The sequence below is a fragment of the Diceros bicornis genome, chromosome 6 (genome assembly GCF_020826845.1).
Source record: "Diceros bicornis minor isolate mBicDic1 chromosome 6, mDicBic1.mat.cur, whole genome shotgun sequence".
In the NCBI taxonomy this organism is placed as follows: domain Eukaryota; kingdom Metazoa; phylum Chordata; class Mammalia; order Perissodactyla; family Rhinocerotidae; genus Diceros; species Diceros bicornis.
Window position 1 is genome coordinate 31,787,826 of NC_080745.1, and position 20,185 is coordinate 31,808,010.

The 20,185-nt window shown below is 37.8% G+C and overlaps 1 protein-coding gene across 5 annotated transcripts in view; it reads right to left on the minus strand.

The window, feature by feature from the left end:
* The window catches only part of KAT6B (lysine acetyltransferase 6B), a 184,030-nt gene that overhangs the window by 26,172 nt on the left and 137,673 nt on the right, over positions 1-20,185 (minus strand). For all 5 annotated transcript variants that reach the window (XM_058543124.1, XM_058543123.1, XM_058543122.1 and 2 more), the window contains exons 12-13: positions 18,336-18,497; positions 15,109-15,202 (exon numbers count right to left, since the gene is read on the minus strand). In XM_058543124.1, the coding sequence (XP_058399107.1) occupies positions 15,109-15,202; positions 18,336-18,497 (256 nt within the window). The remainder of the gene's footprint in view (positions 1-15,108; positions 15,203-18,335; positions 18,498-20,185) is intronic.

The following is a 20,185-nucleotide window of genomic DNA, read 5'->3' on the forward strand; positions in this document are numbered from 1 at the left end:
TTAAATGCTTTATTCGCCAGTTTTCAAGATAATGAATTGGTTCTTATCATCCTCTTAAGTTTGTCTTTAAATGTCATTATGAATGTGTGAGTTTAAAAATCTGATGAGTTTCAATCAATTGCAATTATTATCTTTATTATTATATTTATTGTCCAGTGGGAGCCTCTTCAGGTTGAATCCTGAGTCCTTTTGATAAGAGCCTAATAATTTTTGCCTCCTTGCTGTCTAGTGTGAAAAGAAGGATCACTCCTTTGTATAGAAAGAACTCTTACTTCAATTTGAATGATGATTCAATTCGTCCCACAAAAAGGACATATGCAATACATTGTGTACAGTGAGGTCTACCTATTACGTTTTCTCAAGGTCTCAGCAACACTTTTTTCAACACCTTCTGCTGTATAATCACTCTGCATATTTTTTTCAATGTGGACAAATAGTTACATGCATCACTGAATTACTTTTAATCCACTCAACTATTTTTAAACACTTTATATTATAAACATTAACTTAAAACAATTTTGTTGAAAAAAGAAGCTCCTCTATGATGTTAACCCAAAGCAGGATTCAATACAAATAATTATAAGACTGAGGTTTTTATATTGGTAAACATGAAAATGTAGCACTAATATTAGAGTAGAAACATGTTAACCACAAATCTATGGGGGAGAAAAAAAATTAGATTCCTAACTAGTATTTTCCTAATAGAATTTTAAACAATTGAAAGAAACTCTTTTGCTTTACCCAAAACAAATTGATGTAAAAAAAAAAAATACTACCTTACAACCAGCTGAAATTATAAATGTGTTGGTTAGAAATACCATCATAAGAGGATGTTATCAAACTATCTTAGAATATTCTACTTCCAATATAATACTGCAAGCTGGAAAATATGTTTAAGGGGAATAGTTCCCTTGAAACCAAAACCAGGTAAAGCACCAATTTTAACCAATCAGAACAAAATCTTTATCTTGTTTTAATAATGGAAAAATGCTTCCCTTGCACATATCTTCACTGGGAAAATGGAAGAGAGTTGGAAGCATTTTCTCCTCTGCCCTGGCAGAGCCCTGTGTGCACCCTCACACGCAGCATCGCATGGCTGGGATGAATCCTCTGTGTGTCTGATCGTCCACTACCCTGTGGCAAGGGCTGGATCCTTTATCCTATGGTCTCATCACCTAGGCTGACCCTGGCAGAGTCCATGTAAAGCATGTTTGCTGAAGGAAGGGACGAAGGGATAAATAAGTGAAAAAAAACAAAGACTGAGAGGAGATCTGAGATCAAGCACCAATTCTGCCATAAGCTAGCCGGGTGAATCTGGTACGTGTTGTCAGTGACACAAAGAAGATTGACTAGATTTGGCCATTCATTTAGTCATTTACTCCCTCAACAAACCTTTTTGGGCACACACACTATGTGCGTGGCATTGTGCTCATGGCTTGGAGTTCAGCAGTGACAAGTCACTGACTTCACGATGGCGTTGGTAAGGTGCCATTAACGGTCGAAGATTACGTTTTTCTCATACCAATTATCTGAATGGAATTTGCCCATTAGTGGGTTTCAGAATGACTCACTGCAAATGCCTGTCAATGTTAGAAATCCCAACAGACAAAAGATTTGTAAAAAAATACACCTGCATGCCAAAACTTGAAAAAATTCTGAGCTATGTAAAGCAAAACGGTAGCTACAGACCGTATGTTTCATATTTATAATGTTTTCATTGAAGCAATGAATACAAACTATTCTATAAGAGCTATTTATTTGCTCTTATTTATGACAAGCTTAGTTAAAAAAAGATACATAAATAAATCGTTAGCTGCAGTGCCTCATTTCAATGCATTCAGTCAACTTCTAAATAAATCACTGAGAGCTCCACTTTCAACCCTGATGTTATCTTTAGCATATTAAATATATTGTACTTCAGTCCAATACATAAAACAGTCATGACAAAGGCAACATTATAATGAGAAAATAAGGAAAAATAGCCATTTTCCTTATTATATTATAAACTGGAATGCTATTAAAACATATGTCATCATTATACTTGATTACACAGGTCAAAACATGTCTTCCAAAACCCAGCAAAAGTCTGAGGATACAGCTGCTGGTCCTATCCTCCAACAAGTGTTATGGTGGAGGTGGGGGGAGGGGGTTCCTATCTTAGAAAAGGTTATAAAGGACTCAAGCACCATTTCAAAAGCATAACTTATTATTCTTTAATGATGGCCTTGACTGTGCTCACCCAGGGAGGATAGCTGCTTGGGAAAGCTATGCAAAGAGGGAAGCTTTCTTGACAGTTTCTGAAGACTAGAGTTGGAATTTTCCTTCTAAAATCAATGCATGAAGCAATGAATTATCTGACAAAAGTAAGGAAAAGCAAAGTGTCTCTTTAGCCAACTGTGTATAAATGTGAATTTTGTCACAGCTCTCATTTCTCTGCCCAAGATATATAGTAGATAACGACAATCTTCTTTCTGATGCAACTTAAATGATCCTAAGATAGAGGCTGCACTTGAACAAAAATACCAGACCTCAAAAGAAGTCAGGGCACATCTGACAACATTTGGGAGTAAGTAAACCACACCTGATTGATTATGTTCTAATAAAACAAAATTCTTCTCCTGAAGAATCACATATGAGAAGAGAAAATACATTAAGAAAGCTCTTCCCATGGTAACTGATTTAACATTTGTTTAACAATAATAAGGGCCTATTAAGTGCCAAGCTCTTCCAGGAGGTGAGACTGCAGCAGAGAACAAAGTCTCTACCCCCATGAAGCTTACTTTTGGTGAAGGAGATGGACAATAAATAATAAATATATAAAAGACATATGTAACTTTCCAAGTAACTTTGCACTTGCTTAGTCTAGAGCTTTTTTTTTTATGGTCAGTGTCACTGAAAAAAGAGAAAACTATTAAATAAAAATTGCATAAGGAGTTAAGTACCACATGCCAAATTTATAGCTCTTTCATTCAATTTGCTTAACTCCTCCCAGGGAGTCAGAGTGTTTCAGTCATATAACCTAAGAGACACTGTCATGGTCCCTCAAAACACACCTTTGATGCTTGGTTTGTGGGACTCATAAATGGGGGAAAGTGAAATATTTATCCTGCAGCCTACCCAAGAGAAAGTTTATTCCCCAAGTAAATGCTTCATGACCTCTGCCCCATCATGGATAAGACAGAATTCACCTATCTTGCTGGGGTAAAAGGATGAGGCTGCTCAGGGTGAGGTGACAGGCATCAGAGTTCTGGCCACCCTGGGGCTGAAGGTAGTACTGTCTGTCTCTTGTACCCATTCCCAGGTCACCCGTTGGGAAGTGCAGCCCTATGTCAACCACAACAGTGCAGAGATACCCAGAGACTGTCGCTAGAGAGGTGGGGTGTCTCACTAGGACCTGTGAGGCAAGGGCCCAGCTCCTGGGGAGAATCTGCTTACTCTGATACTGTACTCAACTTGCTCTCTGAGAGAGGCTAGTGACTCCTGTACAATCTTAGTTCCTTAGTGTTTACCAACAGTCAGGTAAAACATGGCTTACTGGAACCCAACCAACCCAATTCCTAAATTTAAAACTCCTACTTTCTATAGGAGATTGGCCAGGCAGTTTCAAAAATTTGTTCCAAAAGAGCCATTTTCAGGTAGGATGAAATCACCCTAAATCTTTGCATGAAAGTATTCTTAAGTTTTTCTTGGGGCCAGCCCCATTGCCGAGTGGTTAGAATTTTGCACACTCCGCTTCAGTGGCCTGGGTTCTCGGGTTTGGGTCCTGGGTACAGACCTGCTCCACTCATCAGCCATGCTGTGGAGGCATCCCACACAAAAAATAGAGGAAAACTGGCACAGATGTTAGCTCAGGGCTAATCTTCTTCAAGCAAAAAAAGGAGGAAGATTGCCAATGGATGTTAGCTCAGGGCAAATCTTCCTCACCAAAAAGAAAAGTATTCTTAAGTTTTCCTTAAATTGTGTTTTGAGAAGGTTTGTTAGTTCTTTTAAAGCAGACTATTGAAGGCACACTGTTAAAATCGGAAGTTGTTAGCTGGCAATCTGAACTATGAAATGTATTCCTGTATTTAGATGTCATATAATACAACATTTAAGCCAGTAGCTAGCATGTAAGATACAGCGGAAGAAGTTTTCTCTTTGAGAGAGTGGACATGATTAGCCTGCCTCTCAACATCAGACCCTGTTAGGTGGAGACGAAGTATGTGGCTTTCTTCCTAACTCTACTTGATGGACCTAGAAAGGCACAGAAGCAGGGAGCTAGAAACCAGACAGAAGATGCTTTCTAGTCCTAAGTGGTGCTTCCTCAAGAACCCAGCCAAGAGCTATAAAGAGGCTAAAGGAAAGATAAGCCTGGGACTATTTATGTACCTAACTAAAAGATCTCTGTCATTAGAACCAGAAAGGGGAAAGAATGAAGGCAGGGAAAATTAACTCGTTAATTTTCAGTGAGAAAGAGACTAGATATTAAATTGTACCCAAAAGCATCTTTCCTTAAAAAGTTTATTGTATTTTTTATTTTTCTTAAATCCAGGTGTGTGTATGTGTGTGTGTGTGCCATTTATAAGAAGAGAGAACAAGCAGAAGGACACTGCTAACCACACTGCGACATGACCAAGTTCATAACCTGGCAGGCACAAAAGCGGGTCGCCTGTACCCATCTTCTAGCAGTACACACTAATGACAGACTCAGTTTTTAAATAGCATACATTCCTCACGAAAGCCAAGGTGAAACCCTTCAACATATAAGATCATAGAAAAGGCCAACAACGAGGACTTCCTGAAGTGCGTGCCTAATTCATTCAATCACCCCTACTTCCTCCAGATAGAGTTCTCTTCCATGAAGGAGAACCCTGGGACAACGCACAATCTTTCAATACTGAATAAAGAAAGCCAAGAATTAAATCTGCTTCCCAGCTTCTATGATTAGTCTACAAATAGACACTAATTTTAAAAATGACTGAATGTACAGTTAACTGATAACTGACGTAATTGATAAGCTTGTCATCTATATATCAGTTTAAATAAACTATAGATGTAAGTTTGTAGACTTTTGGACCCAACTGTCAACTACCCTTTATAGCTTGCCCAAGATTAAGCCAAGGCTGAAACAAAGAAGAAAAAGTTAATATAAGATTTCGAGTTCTTATAATTCTAGTTAGCATATATGATTATTTTAAATTAGAAAAGAATGTTGAATTTCATCAACTGCCTTTTCTGAATTTGTAATAAACAACCCATCTGGATATCACTTTTTGTGTTCTCCTTAATCTTCCTGCATTATCACTCCCTTCTCTTCTTTCCACAAATGCTCCAGTCTATAGTTTCCTCCAGTCTCTCTGGCTTAAAAACAAAAACAACCAGGTTCCTGTGCTCCCAGCCCTTGATGGTCAAGTATTTTGAATCCACTTCTTTAAATTCCACTTAAACTACAGTCCTCCAAAGTATACTTCTTACACCTTATCTTAACATTCTTCTCTGGAGCACTGAACACTGGCTGGGGGGTGATCTTAGACAAGTTTCTTCGTGTCTCTGTGCCCTGAAAAGAGAGATGATAACAGTAACCAGCCTCCTCGGGTCTTTGCAAGGATTGAGTTAATGTGTGTAATTCAGGTGACAGGGCCTGACACATAGTAAGTGCTCTAGAAATGTCTGCTATAATTATGACTATTGTTGTTGAAATGCTGACCTCTTTTGGAGTCCCTGACACCCTTCTCTCCTGCTCCTCTTCCTACTTATGGACCTTTTTCAATGTCCTTGATGACTTCCTCATCCTCTATTAGCCCCTTAAACGTTGGAACTCCAAGCACTCCATCCTCAGCCCCGTTTCCCTGCACTCTCCCTGGGTTGTCCTCATCCACATGTACAGTTTCAACCACTGCACACCCATGACTCCTGGTAGCTCCCTCTAATGCACACCCCAGCTGAGCTCTGAACTCCAAGGAAAGCTGCATGTGGATGTCCAAAATCACAGCACAGGCAGCGTAGCCAAAGCTGCACTCACTGCCTTTCCAAGCTCAGTATTTACCGAGCATCACTAGGCACCAGGCAGAGCTCTACCTGCTGCAGAATGAACAGGAAAATACCTTCCTCGTTTCCACGCATCCTCATGCCACTGCCCTAGGTCAGGCCTTCAATGACTCTTGCTTCTTAAATTAATTTTCTTTTCAGTCACAGCAGAAAGTATGAATAAGAAAATAAAAATTGCCTGTAATTCTAATTCTAGAGATAATCTTTCCTTTGTATATACTTTTTACATAATTGAGAACATATTATATATACAATTTTGAAAGCCACTTATTTATCATAAGCATTCTCCTATTTTATTAACCATTCTTCAGAATATAATTCTTAATGGCTAATAATATTCCATTATACGGATGTACTATAATTTTCTCAGGGGAATGGTTCTCTCCTACCTTTGAAAATTGAGGCTGTTTCAGGGTTTTTTTTCCTATTGTAAATAATGACACTATGAAGGACAAATGTACCAAAACATTAACTCTTTGAGTAACAGAATTGTGGGGGATTTCCTTTTCTCTTGGTATTATATCTACATTTTTCTAACCTTCCACTATGAGTCTATATTGCTATAATTGGGGGAGGGAGGGTTAAGGGAAGGAAAGTCCACTATTGAAAATAAATAATGCAGGGGCCGGCCCGGTTGCGCAAGCGGTTAAGTGCGTGCACTCCGCTGCGGCAGCTCGGGGTTCACCGGTTCGGATCCAGGGCGCGCAGTGACACACTGCTTGGCAAGACATGCTGCGGCGGCGTCCCATATAAAGTAGAGGAAGATGGGCATGGGTGTTAGCTCAGGGCCAGTCTTCCTCAGCAAAAAGAGGAGGATTGGCAGATGTTAGTTCAGGGCCAATCTTCCTCACAAAAATAAATAGATAAATAAATAATGCAAAACAAAACAATGTCATTATATTAAGTATGAAATTAATGCATATTGACTCAAGTATGTTTATTTCCTTAGAATAAATTCCTTTCAAAAATAAGTGTTAGGTGTTTTTGATACACCTAAGTTCTGGAAAATGTCAAGCAATGACATCTGGAAAATGTCCACCAATTTATCCTTTCTCCAGTGTAAATATAATAGTGCCCATCTTTGTCAACTTATTTAGATTTGGGTAAACTTAAAAGTCTTTGCTAATTTGCTAGGCAAACATTGTAATCTTGCAGTTATTTGAATTTGCATTTCTAAATCACCAACAATTTTTTTTGACCTTTTAATTGGCCATTTATACTTGACAGGCTTCGGAGTGTAGTGGCTAAGAGTCAAAGTGCTTGGACTCAATTTGCAGCTATGCACTTATTTGTGTAATTGTGCCTCAGTTTCCTCACCCATACAATGAAGTTTAAAGTGCACATCTCGACCACTGAATGAGTCACTACTCTTAGGAAAGTGCTGGCACATATGAGGTACTCAGTAATGTCAGCAATGTTGCTGCCACCAATGATTTTCCTTTTCTGCATGTTCTGTGTTCATGTCCTCTGCTCATTTTTCTATTAGAGTTTATGTTTTCACACTAACAAACCTTTCCTATACTAGAGATATCAAACCTTTGCCTGGCACATTTGTTGCAAACATCCTTCCCATTATGTTTGCTTTTAAATATTAATACTTTTTACTACATAGAAGTTTTACATTTTTATACAGTCAAGTCCATCTGTATATTATTTTGTGATTTCTTTCATTGCTTTAATGTTTAGGATGTCCTCGACCATCTAAAGACAGGATAAATAATTATATATCCTTTCTTCCACTTTTTAAAATGTTTTTGTGTGTTTGTTTTTTGTTAATCATTTAAATCTTTAATCTACCCAGAGCTTCTTTTTTAGTTACTCAAACATCTAACATGTTTCCTCACATGGTCATGCTTTTGAATATGCTGGTTCCCTCAGCCTGGAATGTTTTCACTTCACCTTCTTGTGAGCTCTCAGTGTATACTGTATAAACATACTGTCTAGCAATTGTTGACTTGTCAGTGAGCTTGATCACTCAGCAAGAGCTATGTCTTCATTTTTATCACTGGTGTTCAGCAGAGTGTAGTCTAGGGTGCCCCAATCAACAAAGTTTGAATGAAGAGAAAAAATGAATGAAGTGACTCTTCTCCTCCTCCTCCACTGTCCAGTTTAGAAACAGATAAATGCATTTACACAAACACACAGGTAAGTGATGATGCCAACCTCTTTCACTACCGCCTCACACAATGTTCTGCAACCTACTGCTCAATCAGCTGGCTTTCCCTGGGTCTGGGAGGGTCTTTCCTAGATTAGCTAAGGAGGATGGGTTTTGCATCCTGCTCCCCAGGCAAGGTTCTGGCTCTGACGGCTTGAGTAAAAGACAATTCATTATCTGCTCCCCCATTGCCCAGCCAAGCAGAGTCTTAAACAACTACAAGTATATATAACAGACTATAACTGTTCCATAAGTATATACCAGTCAAAATATGCCCAAGGCTACTTACTACAGCACTTTAAAAATTGTGAAATATTGGAAACAACCTATATGCCCACACCTAGGAGAGTAGGAATAAACTATGTACATCCACACAATGGAGCACTGTGCAGCTGCAGGAGAGAAGAAGAAGATCTCCATGAAGTAGTTTGGAGTGATTCCCAAGATATGTTGTTAAGTGAAAAAAAAAAATGTAACAGACTATCTATAATAGGCTACCTTTTGTATAAGAAAGGAGGAGAAATTAGAAATACACATCTATCTTCTCATTTGTACAAAAAGAAACATGGGAAGGATAAACTAGATACTAATGAGATTGGTGACCTGCAGGAAAAGATCAGGGAATGGGAACGAGTGGAGGGAATGGGGGAGGCGAGTGACACTTCTCTGAGGATACCCTTTAATATAGTTTCTACTTTGAAAATCATGTTAACGTTTTAACATTCTAAAAAAAAGGCAATGAGAAAAAACTAAAGTGGACAACAGAAACAAATAAGCCTAACTGTATTTCAAATGAATAATATAACCACACTAAAGGGGGAAAAGTTACAAAGAACTAACCCCAGTAACATTTGAACACAGTATTTTGACTAAATGTACTCGGGGTAAAGTCAAAAAGAGCTGTATACAAATAGTGACCTCTAGTTAGGAGGTCTGTTTCTCACAGTGGTATGAGTTAGCAATTCTGAAGCTACTTAATGTGTATTCTAGGGCTGAGCACATAAGTAAATATACTGTAGATAATGGAAGTCAGGTTTCTCACTGTCAGAGAAGAGAGTTACAAATATGGAAATGTGAAAGGATAGAATAAAACCTTGTAGTGGTGTTGATCTGGAATGCGCAAGGTTACAGTGTAAACACATGATAGGGTGTGTGTGTACGTATGTATGCGTATATATGTGTGTATATATATATGTACACGTGTGTGTATACACACATACACACACACAGAATTCATTCTTTCTTAGTTCTGCCCCCTGAGAGGCCCTAGAAGCAGTGATACCCCAGTAGCAATAAGCACACCTAAGTGTCCAGCTCTTGGTTTCTATACTGTTCTCCACTATAAAAAACCAAGGACTGTAGGAGAAATGGGTGATTCCAGACCCAGGTCAGAGAAAGAAGATGAATCTGGAACATCATGTTGTACCAGAAAGTAAGGAAGTGTTCAAAAGGATGGGACATGTCAGAAGGACACAGGAACCAACTTGAAGCAGTTCCCACTGAATAAATCTGGGACAATCTGAACATCAAAATAAATAATGGCAGCAAGTTATAATTCATAGAATAAAATAAAAATTCATGAGTTCATAATTATATAAATAAATGAAGTAATTATTCAATTAAAAAATTAATAAAGAAAGCTCTTCCTTACAGTAAATGTCAACTAATAAGTAGAAGAAACAATGGAATTAGAAAACCACCAACTGGTGACTACCATAGTAATAACTATTTTAGACAAGAATCATAAATGAATGCTAAAACTAGTAGCTCAAAATTGGATGACAAACAGGATATTTACACAATCCCAAAGTATCTTACTAGATATTTACCGATTACAAAGGGGAAAAGGTTATTTTACAATGAAGAAACCTGGCAGACACCACTTTAAGCCAGTAATGTGACAAATAAATTATCGTATGATCTTGATACTGATAAGATGCACCCAGGAAGACACAGCATCACTTCTGTGGTATTCCTGCCAAAAATATGTATAACTTGAATCTAACCATGAGGAAACATTAGATCAGCCTAAATTGAGGGACACTGTACTAAAGAAGTGGCCTGTATACTTCAAAAATGCCACGGTGAAAAACGAAACAAAAAAATGACTGAGGTGCTATTCCAGATTACTCAAGAGACGTAATAACTAAATGCAACATGTGATCTTAGACTAGGGAAATTTTTTTTTTCCTAAAAAGGGCGTTAGTGAAAACTGGCAAAATTTGAAATTTGAACAAGGTAGGTAGATTAGATAATAGTGCTGAGTCAACACCAATTTCTTGATTTTGATGATTTGTAGTTATATATAAGAGCATCTCTGTTTTTAGAAAAACACACTGAAATATTTAGGGGTAAAGGTACAACAGGTCTGCAATCTACTCTCAAATGATTCAGGAAAAGAATTATATACATATCATTTATATATATATCACACATATATATATCAATATGATAGGGGGGCATTGGGGAAGGAGAGGAAGGGAGATTGAGAACAATAAAGCAGAAAGCAGATGTGAAAAGATGTTAACATCTGGGGAATCTGGGTGGAGAGTATGAGAATTCTTGGTACTGTTTTTGTCACTTTTCTCTAAGTCTGAAATTATTTCAAAATTAAAGGAAAAAATGGGGAGCTGGAGAAGGCACTGATGGGCAGCTCTGTCAGCAGGGGCAGGCCATGGCCTGGCAGGGAACACTCTAGTACCCAGCACTCAGCAATACCCTGGGAGGAAGAGAAGCTACCTGCCTTGTCCTGGGAGGCTCCAAAGCAGGAATAACAAGTTTTGCAGGAAGGGGGCTTCTCTGAATTCTTAAGACGTCTGGTAGGGATGGAGAGTGGTGTGTGTGGGTGTGTGTGTGTGGACAGAGATGGTGAGGATTTTTAAATTTTCTGACAGAGGAAGAGAGGGAATCTCAGAATCCAGATGAATGAGATGTGCTATCACCTTCAATCCATGACAGTCACTCCTCCCCCTCTACCCACTTAAGTTTGGGGCAAAGAGTCACAAAACCCACGAAGTGGTTTATGAGCAGGCTGGCAGTTGGTACCCTTTAGTCACTCTGGCCAAACTCTGCAAATGACCTTCTGGGGAGCCCTGCTCTGACAAATCCCAGACAAAACTGTCCTAGGAAGAGAAAAACAATAACTTACTCCAAGGGCAGCATTTGGTGCCGTGGATGGCCATTCCAACTCTCTTGACTGTCCTGGAGAACAGTGTTCAAAGCTTTGGATTCACAGTTCTTTATATACACACAACACATTATATTTCACCCATGTCTACGATCCAGTGTGCAAGTAGGCAGCTGGGCAGCTATGGCTTTCTTCCGGCTGGTATCTTGTTTCAGCTTCCTAAACTAGCAGTTACTATAGACAAAATGAAGATTTTCCTGCCTTACAATTTTCTTTGAATTACTGAAAATACCCCATGACCAAAAGACCCTCAGGCTCATGTACAAAATAAAAATAAAATAAATCCAACCATTAAAAGGTCCCTTAAAAAAACAAGCAGATTTTAGAAAACTTGTAACCCTGGTTATCTGTTTTGCCCTAAATTCTGAATTATGAGGTTGACAAGGATTATGAGAGGCCATGGGGTTTATCTCCTCCTTCTGCAAAAGATTAGGTCTAAATCGTTCTAGAAAAATATTTATCTACTATTATTTTAAGTAACTCCAAAGAATGAGATGCTGTCAATATTTTCAGCAGCCTACTCCATCTTCTTTAAAACCTTTGAAGTCAAGGAATTTTTTTGGTTTTAAATTGAATTTCTATTGGGTTTATACCAGTTCCCATTTTCTTTGAGTGTTATCAAATTCTTCCCCTAGTCTCCTCTTCTCTTAAGAAATAACACCAACTCCATTTCAACTTTATTCAAATCATTCGCCACACTCCTTAACCCACTCCAGTGTAGGGGCAATGCCAAGGGTAGAGGAAAGAGAAAATCTAAAATTACACCCTCAGCACTGCATTGCCTGGAGGCACCCTAATGGATGGCATTCACCATGATGGCCCTAAGCCACCCAGAAAGGTTCCATTGTGTTCCATAGTTCATGTTTAAAAATACAAGGTAGGGGGCTGGCCCAGTGGCGTAGCGGTTAAGTTCGTGTGCTCCGCTGCAGCAGCCTGGGGTTCGTGGGTTCAGATCCCAGGCACAGACATACACACCGCTCATCAAGCCATCCTGTGGTGGTATCCCACATACAAAATAGAGGAAGATTGGCAACAGATGTTAGGTCAGGGCCAATCTCCCTCACGAAAAAAAAAAAAAAAACTGGGGGCCGGCCTGGTGGTGTAGTGATTAAGTTCGTGCGCTCTGCTTTGGCGGCCCAGGGTTTGCGGGTTCAGATCCTGGGCGCGGACCTATGCACCGCTTATTAAGCCATGCTGTGGTGGCGTCCCATATAAAGTTGATGAAGATGGGCATGGATGTTAACCCAGGGCCAGTCTTCCTCAGCAAAAAGAGGAGGATTGGCAATGGATGTTAGCTCCGGGCTAATCTTCCTCACAAAAACAAAAACAAAAACAAGGTAGACTCTAATACAGTTTTCATTAAAATGGTTAACATAAAGATTTAGCATTTGAAGGGAATGTCTTTGTTCCTGGGTTGTTCTCTTACGTAGAAGATCTCAGTGCCAGATCATGCTGTACAAACAAGATGATACTGTATTTAGAGACTTGCATTTTTACCTGGTAAGTACCAGTCCATTTTTAATTTTGGGTAGAAAATTATTGTGGGCACCAAACCACTTTGGAGATTCAATTCAAATCAACAAAAATACATCTAGTGCAGTTTACTGAGTTCACTACCCTATTGAATACAAAGAAGAAGGTATTCAAGAAGGTTACAGTAAGTTGGAAGTATGACACTTACATCAATAATTACCACAAAAGGGTGAACTGAGTCTAACTGCTATACTACAGAGATGTGAGCCAAGAAGGGAAAGGGATGAAACTCCAGGAGGTGGGATCAAAAAGAAGAGGCTCTTGAGCTGGCTCTTAAATTCTTTTTTTAAATTTTTTTTTTATTATTTTTTTTTGTGAGGAAGATCAGCCCTGAGCTAACATCCATGCTAATCCTCCTCTTTTTGCTGAGAAAGACCGGCTCTGAGCTAACATCTATTGCCAATCCTCCTCCTTTTTTTTTTTTTTCCCCTTTTTCTCCCCAAAGCCCCAGTAGATAGTTGTACGCCATAGTTGCACATCCTTCTAGTTGCTGTATGTGGGACGCGGCCTCAGCATGGCCGGCAAAGCAGTGCGTTGGTGCGCACCCGGGATCCGAACCCGGGCCGCCAGTAGCGGAGTGCGCGCACTTAACCGCTAAGCCACGGGGCCAGCCCAGGCTGGCTCTTAACAATGGGTAGGATTTTGAACAGACAGAGGCTGGGGAAGGAGCAAGTGGTCATTTCAGGGAAGAGACTCCACAGACAAAGAATGGAAGTATGGGAACATGCTCAGAATATTTGAAAAAGAGGAAATCAGTAGATGAAAAAGCCTACAAAATAGGCTGGAACTAGGTGTTGGAAGATCTTGAATATTGAGCTAACGAGTTTGCCTTATTTTGTAGGTATGCAGATACTATCAAAAGTTTAAGGCCTGAATGGCAGCTATGTATACCAGAAATTATAATATTTATGAACAACTTATGAATGGTGGCCAAAAGAACTCCAGAACATGACAATTGGATTTGCCCTTAGAACTGATTACAACTAGGACTCTGTAAAATAAAAACGGTGAAGTGCTGCTAAGACGGCCCTCCATGGGATAACTAGATCAGAAAAGAATAAATAAGACTAGGGTAACATTTATTTTAATAACTAAAATGTTATCTGAAAATATAAAAATAATCAATGAAAAATACTTCAAAAAAGAATAATATCCTTCAATGTCAACAAATTATACAAATCAGTCCAAAACTACTAAACAGTTATTTTACACCCAGACTTTAATATTTTAATATCTAATAATACAGATTTAGACACAACATATTTCTTCATGATTTTCCTTGAGGATATTTACATAGTGGTTTTTGCATTTGATGTACTTTACGAAGATTACATGATTTCCTAAATTTTCCTTCTTCCAGTTTAAAATCAGACAAACTATAATCTGGTAATGAAGAAGTACACAGTTGCTAGTGATAGATTTTTACATGGTCAGAAATGACTATTATCATCAGATACGAGACCTTCGTGTTATTTGGATATTTTGATTCACTTCTCCAAATGTAGCCTTAACACTACACTTACACATCCAATATAACATAAACAAGGAGAAAAAAAACTACCAATATTTTTTTAAAATTATCCTGGGCATACTTTTATATATTATTCCAGTTTTAATTGAGGAGACTCAAAAGATACAAATGTGTATAAAAAATATTTCTTGGGCAACCTCTAGATACAAACATTGTAATAATTTCCATAACAGAAAAGGGAAATTAACAAAACAAGACAGTTATTTCTACTAGAGAGGCTCAAAGGATATGCTACCTAAAGAACTGTTTTTCTAAATAGAAATATCCCTTTCCTGCTCTGTACTGTACAAGATTATAGGCAAAATTTTAGGAAGCTGCAAATCTTTTAAATAACACTTCCTTTAGCTTTAATCGCAAATAATTGCCTCTTTTGGTGCTAATGAGCATGAGCACCACGGAACGGAATGTAATTCTGCCGGTTCATTCAGGGTAATGGCTTTGTGAGCTAGTGACACTGCAGAGAGATCTAGTCTCAATTTCCTAGAGTACAATAAGTGAGCAGCAGTAAATTTTTCACTTGAGGAAGATTTTCTAACCTATGTAAACATAAACAGAAAACCCATTATCTATTGATAAAAACAACAAAGTAGATTAAATAAAGTTTTATCTGTTACTCTTTCCTTTTACAGCCATCAGTTCCCTGGATCATGAAAGTAAATAAAGCACTTCACTTACTGAAATCAATGAGAAACCGTCCAAATCCTTGCCGTTGGTGCTGGGGCATGATCATTATGCAGGAGACATTATACTTCTGCTGGCAAAGCTTTTCCTGAGGGAAGGAGGAACAAATCAAGTATGTCAGAGCTCTGCTGAAGTGGGCAATTCCCTGCACCTGCCACCGTCCCTGTACAATAGTCCACTAAGGTGAGCCAATGTGTTAGGTCAGGATCAAGCAGAATAATCCTACTGTCTTCATCAATCAAACTATCAGCTAATGACAAAACATCAACTCCAGGCATGCCTCTCCATTATATCTTTATTCTTGAAAGTCAATACCATCAAATATGAAAAAAGAATCCAAGGAAATATGAGCCAAATGAAAGAGAACACAAACAGTATGGAAGAAATGCTTTCCTTGCTCAAACAACTTGGGAGATAGGGGAAAAAAAAAACATCCAGAGAGTCACTCAGCAGGTTAAGTTAGGACTTAGCCAGCTATCTTGCTAAATAACTTACAACTCTGCAACAGCAATCTGTCTTCTGCCTTTAATCAAATGCCCCAGTGAAACTAAAATAGTATATGCGTGGGTAGATTTGCACAAATATATTTCACCTATGAATAAAAAGTCAAAGTAGAAAGCTAGAGAAACAATTAGTTTGCATTTCAAACCAGGAAAACAAAACAAAAAAGACAACAGCAACAAGACACCCCAAAGCCTCCAAACAAAAGTGAGGACAAAATATTACCAACAGGCTGAAACCAGGAGGAAGACAGGGAAGAATACAGTGGGAAACAGTTCTTATAGTTAAGGAAAAATCTGAAATTTTCATGGCATGTGGCATCAGAGCAGCAATATTTTATTCAGAGTACACAGAAGCCGCCAAAACCTACACAGAGGAAATCTAGAAAAGGCTTTTGAGGTTGTGAATGCTCTGGCCAAATATAAACCACAAATAAGACTGACCACAAATGGTACTAACCACATCAAAGAATTACTTCAGAACACCCAGATCTTTCATGAACCTATTTGAAAGATCACAGGAAATGGTTGTGCAAAAAACCCTACAGGGCAAAATTAGATTTCTTTGTGAAAAAGACGTGCTCCCAACTTTTACACATTTGTAGCTGTCTATGGAGTCTCTAAGAAACAAAGGGGAAGAAATAATGTGTGTCAGTTTTCCTATGAAACTGGATTGTCCATCACTAGATATACACATCAGTGACAAAGGTTCAAATAATTAGTCTATTTTGCAAAGTTAGATAAATGGGTCACTTTTTCTAAAAAGAGATGTACTCTTGGTTAAAAGGATTCAACCTTGATACCATTCTTTTCTTTGTCCCAAACTATTCCTACCTTTAGGAGATTTTTAAAAATCCAACCCAACAATGGTCCTCCCCTCACCATCCTCCACCCTTTAACACACGTTACTACAGCTAAATTTTAAACTATGGACAAAATAACTGCTCCTTCTTCCCTTCCTGTTTAGAGTCATGTATTACGTGCTTGGAAAGTCATATGCATATAATGATTTACAGTGAACTTTTTCTAGGTCATCTTCGCCATCCTCTGGCTATAACCTCTAGAATTTGGTGTAAGTATAACCCCAAAAGGCCATAGTCTTTCACATTCCAAATGACATGTTAGAATATGGTTTAATTTGCATCTACAAGCCTTTAACATGGTTATTTTTTACATTAATTTTTGTTTTATTACACTGCCAAAGAATACTAGTATTCTGAGTATGGTAAGAAATGACAGTAGTTGCTGCCATACTATGAAAGAAACTGACGAAATGAGAAAAGTTTAGCTTGTTCTAAGTAAAATGTTGGGTCTCCTGTGAGAAAGAGAGGCAGAGACTCAAACCACAGGAGTCGCCATCAACTGTAGATCCAGATGCCAACTTGAGACAAGGCGGGACAAGGACAGCAGGCACCTTGAATTTATGTTTAAACTCAGATGCATTTAAAGAAACACCGCTTTCTAACAGGAAGAACAATCATGACCACTATTCTTTTTAACTCTTTGGAGAAAAAAGATCTTTACACACCTATATAACAAGTCAGACATTTTATAAATTATATAAATAGATCTCCTATTTATTGTTTTATTTTGTGTTAATTCTTTGTCATCTTTTGAATCTGTAACGTGCAAATTAACTTTCTTCTTTTTCGTTTTAGAGCTTTACCAAATATGTGGATTAAAATATTCAGGCTGTTTCCCATGAGTGCTATCACTTATTTGTATTTTTCTCTCCGGTCCCTGGGTTGATTCTTAAATTTAGAAAAACTACAGTTTGCAAAGGACCTTCATTTATATTCTATCTTTTGATCTTCCACGAAAATAACACTTCTATAAGGCATTCCATTTACATTATGCAAGAGTAGGTTCATTAAAATTCACTTATCTTATCACCTAATATGTAAAAATATATCATAAAATAAATAAAATACAGGGTTCGGATCATTTACCTTCTGCCTGGAAGTCTTAGTTACCCTCTTGGCACATTAAACTATTTCCTTGGTGCCTAAGAAAAGTTAAGGTCATTACCTGGTAAATATCTCCAAACTCAGCTTTCCTTTATTGCATATGAGTTATTGTTTCTCAGAAGCCTTTGAACAGAAGAATGTGAGAGAATCGCTCTGAACCAGTGAAAAAGACAAACTATATCCACTCAATATGTCAAGGGCTTCCCTGTGTTAACAGCTGGAGATACTCAGGCTTTCTAAAGGTGAGGCTGCTTTAGATCTTAAAACAATAGCACAGAGTGTAAGAGACGAAAGGATAAAACTAGTCATTATATCAGCTTGACTGTCCAAATGCCAACGTTCCAACTCATTGCGATACTGATGACCACAGAGGGAATGCAATGAGGAGAAACGAGAATCTCTTAAATGCTACATTACACTGAAACCTTCTGGTTGACACCATTTAGAGGGAAAAGGGAAATAAGCTTAACATTTAGAAAATCAAAGATACTAGGTGGTCTGCCAGGCAGCAACTATAAGGTTAGGTGGGTGCTGACAGTCAAGACAGCAAACAGTGATGAAGTCCTTTACACACTTCCTAGGCACAATGTTTATTGTTTTTGTTTTAAATGAGCTCTGAACAAGAATGTGAGCTTTTCAGAAACATGTGTCACTTATTCAAATTATAGTCATAAAAAAGCCCTGTTCAAAGAATTGGGCTCTACCAAAAACATTTTGCAAAAGAAAATGAAAGTCATACTGGCTCTTGTTTTACCTTAGAGAAGTATCCAACCAGATGACAGCCCTTTTCATCATTTTTTGTAAGGACATAAAAAAGGAATGGCTCGACATCATAATACAACGTTTTGTGGTCCAGGAAGAGCTTGGCTAACAAGCAAAGGTTTTGGCAATAAATTTTGCTCATATTCCCATCAACCTAGCAAAGAGAAACAGACAACATTATTTAACATAAAAATACCACTCAATGTAAAATTGTTTCTTTTACATGGTATTTTGGAAAGTATACAATTTTATTTCCAAATCCCAAACTGAGAGATTAAAACAGTCCATTAAACAAGTATAAAGTTAACCAGTAAACAGCTGTCAGTTGGCAAAGGAGAATTCCACCTTTTCTCTTAAATTAGAGTAAATTTAAGGTAGCTTAAATTTCTCTTTAAGCTACCTGAAGACAGGCCATATCACTAGCAGAGGAGTAATTTTTATTTGCAATTTATTATGAGTAAATAATGATCAAGCATGCCCTCTCTATCTGAACCAAGTAAATCTGAATTAAAGAAATGTAAACAGATCAGAATACTGCTCAATAAGTTAAACTTTATGTTAGTTTTCAAAAAGGTTTCACTTTAAAATAAATGAACTATATTATTCTGATTCCTCAGAAGTGTGGATTAGCAAAAGAGGCTTCCATTTTTATTTTATCCCAAGCATCGTTTTAAATATAATTGGAAAATATAAAATTTCTATGTTGGGAGTACTTACAGAGAAAGTGAGATGAATGTCAACCTACAATAAGTACCATAATTACCATCTACTTCTCTTCAAAATAAAAAAATCAAGCTGTGATACTGATGGTTATAGACAGGAGGCTAGGCACAGATGCCAATTTCTTTGATCAAATGTAGTTACTTGTTGAAAACACAAAGCACAGCAAATTCAAGAAGAATTTCCCTAGCACTTTTCTTAGGGGAAATGGATATTTGCTAACCAGAGCTCTTGAACAATGAACTTGACCATTCCCAAGTCTCCTGTGGACCATACAGGTTTCTCACATTGCACAAATTATTTTTAGACTTCATATAACTATTTCCCTTGGATGAAACCTAGGTCCCACACATAGCAACATAATCAAATATGGGCAACGGACACAGAGGATACAATTCTCTCTTTAATTAAAGGAAGTTTCTATGTATTTGGGAGTATGGTTCTTTTGGAAATGGTAGTACATTACAAAAAGGAAAGATGGAGATGTATGTATCTGTGAACCAGAAAAGCAGAGATGACAATGCTGAAGCAAAATTCTTATCAGTTGTGAAAAGTCTAATATGGCCTGCTTTCAAGAGAGATAAAGAGAAGACTGGAAAGTAGTAATCTGTGATTATTCTTCATTTATTTTATAAGTTACTTAGGAAACTACTAAGAGAAAAGTTTCCTACATGCTCTACTCTAAGTATTAACTCAGATTCTAAAATAGTGACCTTGACACTTATCCAATCCAATTCCTTCAATTATTTTTATGAATAAATTTTACAAATCTGCTCCTGATTTTTTCCTTTCATCTCTGTATGATCCAAAAGCACTTGCCCTGAAATAGCAGATCATTCTTATCAGCCATTCCTATCAGCCTAACAAGATTGATTCTCTTACCCCTGAGAAGACTCTCCCTGGATTTATGAGAGCTTCAACTCCACAGGCAGATTCACGCTGATTTATTTAACAATTACTTAAAGCCAACAATGTGTTTTGTCTTTTGGGAAAAATGAGACAATGATTTTCATTTTATTTTGGTTAGAAGCAAGGATCCAAGAAAGGCAATAACGAAGGAGCCCATAGGAAAGTTGAACTTGTGACATTAGTTAAGTCTCAATTGAGAACAACTCTGTTGTC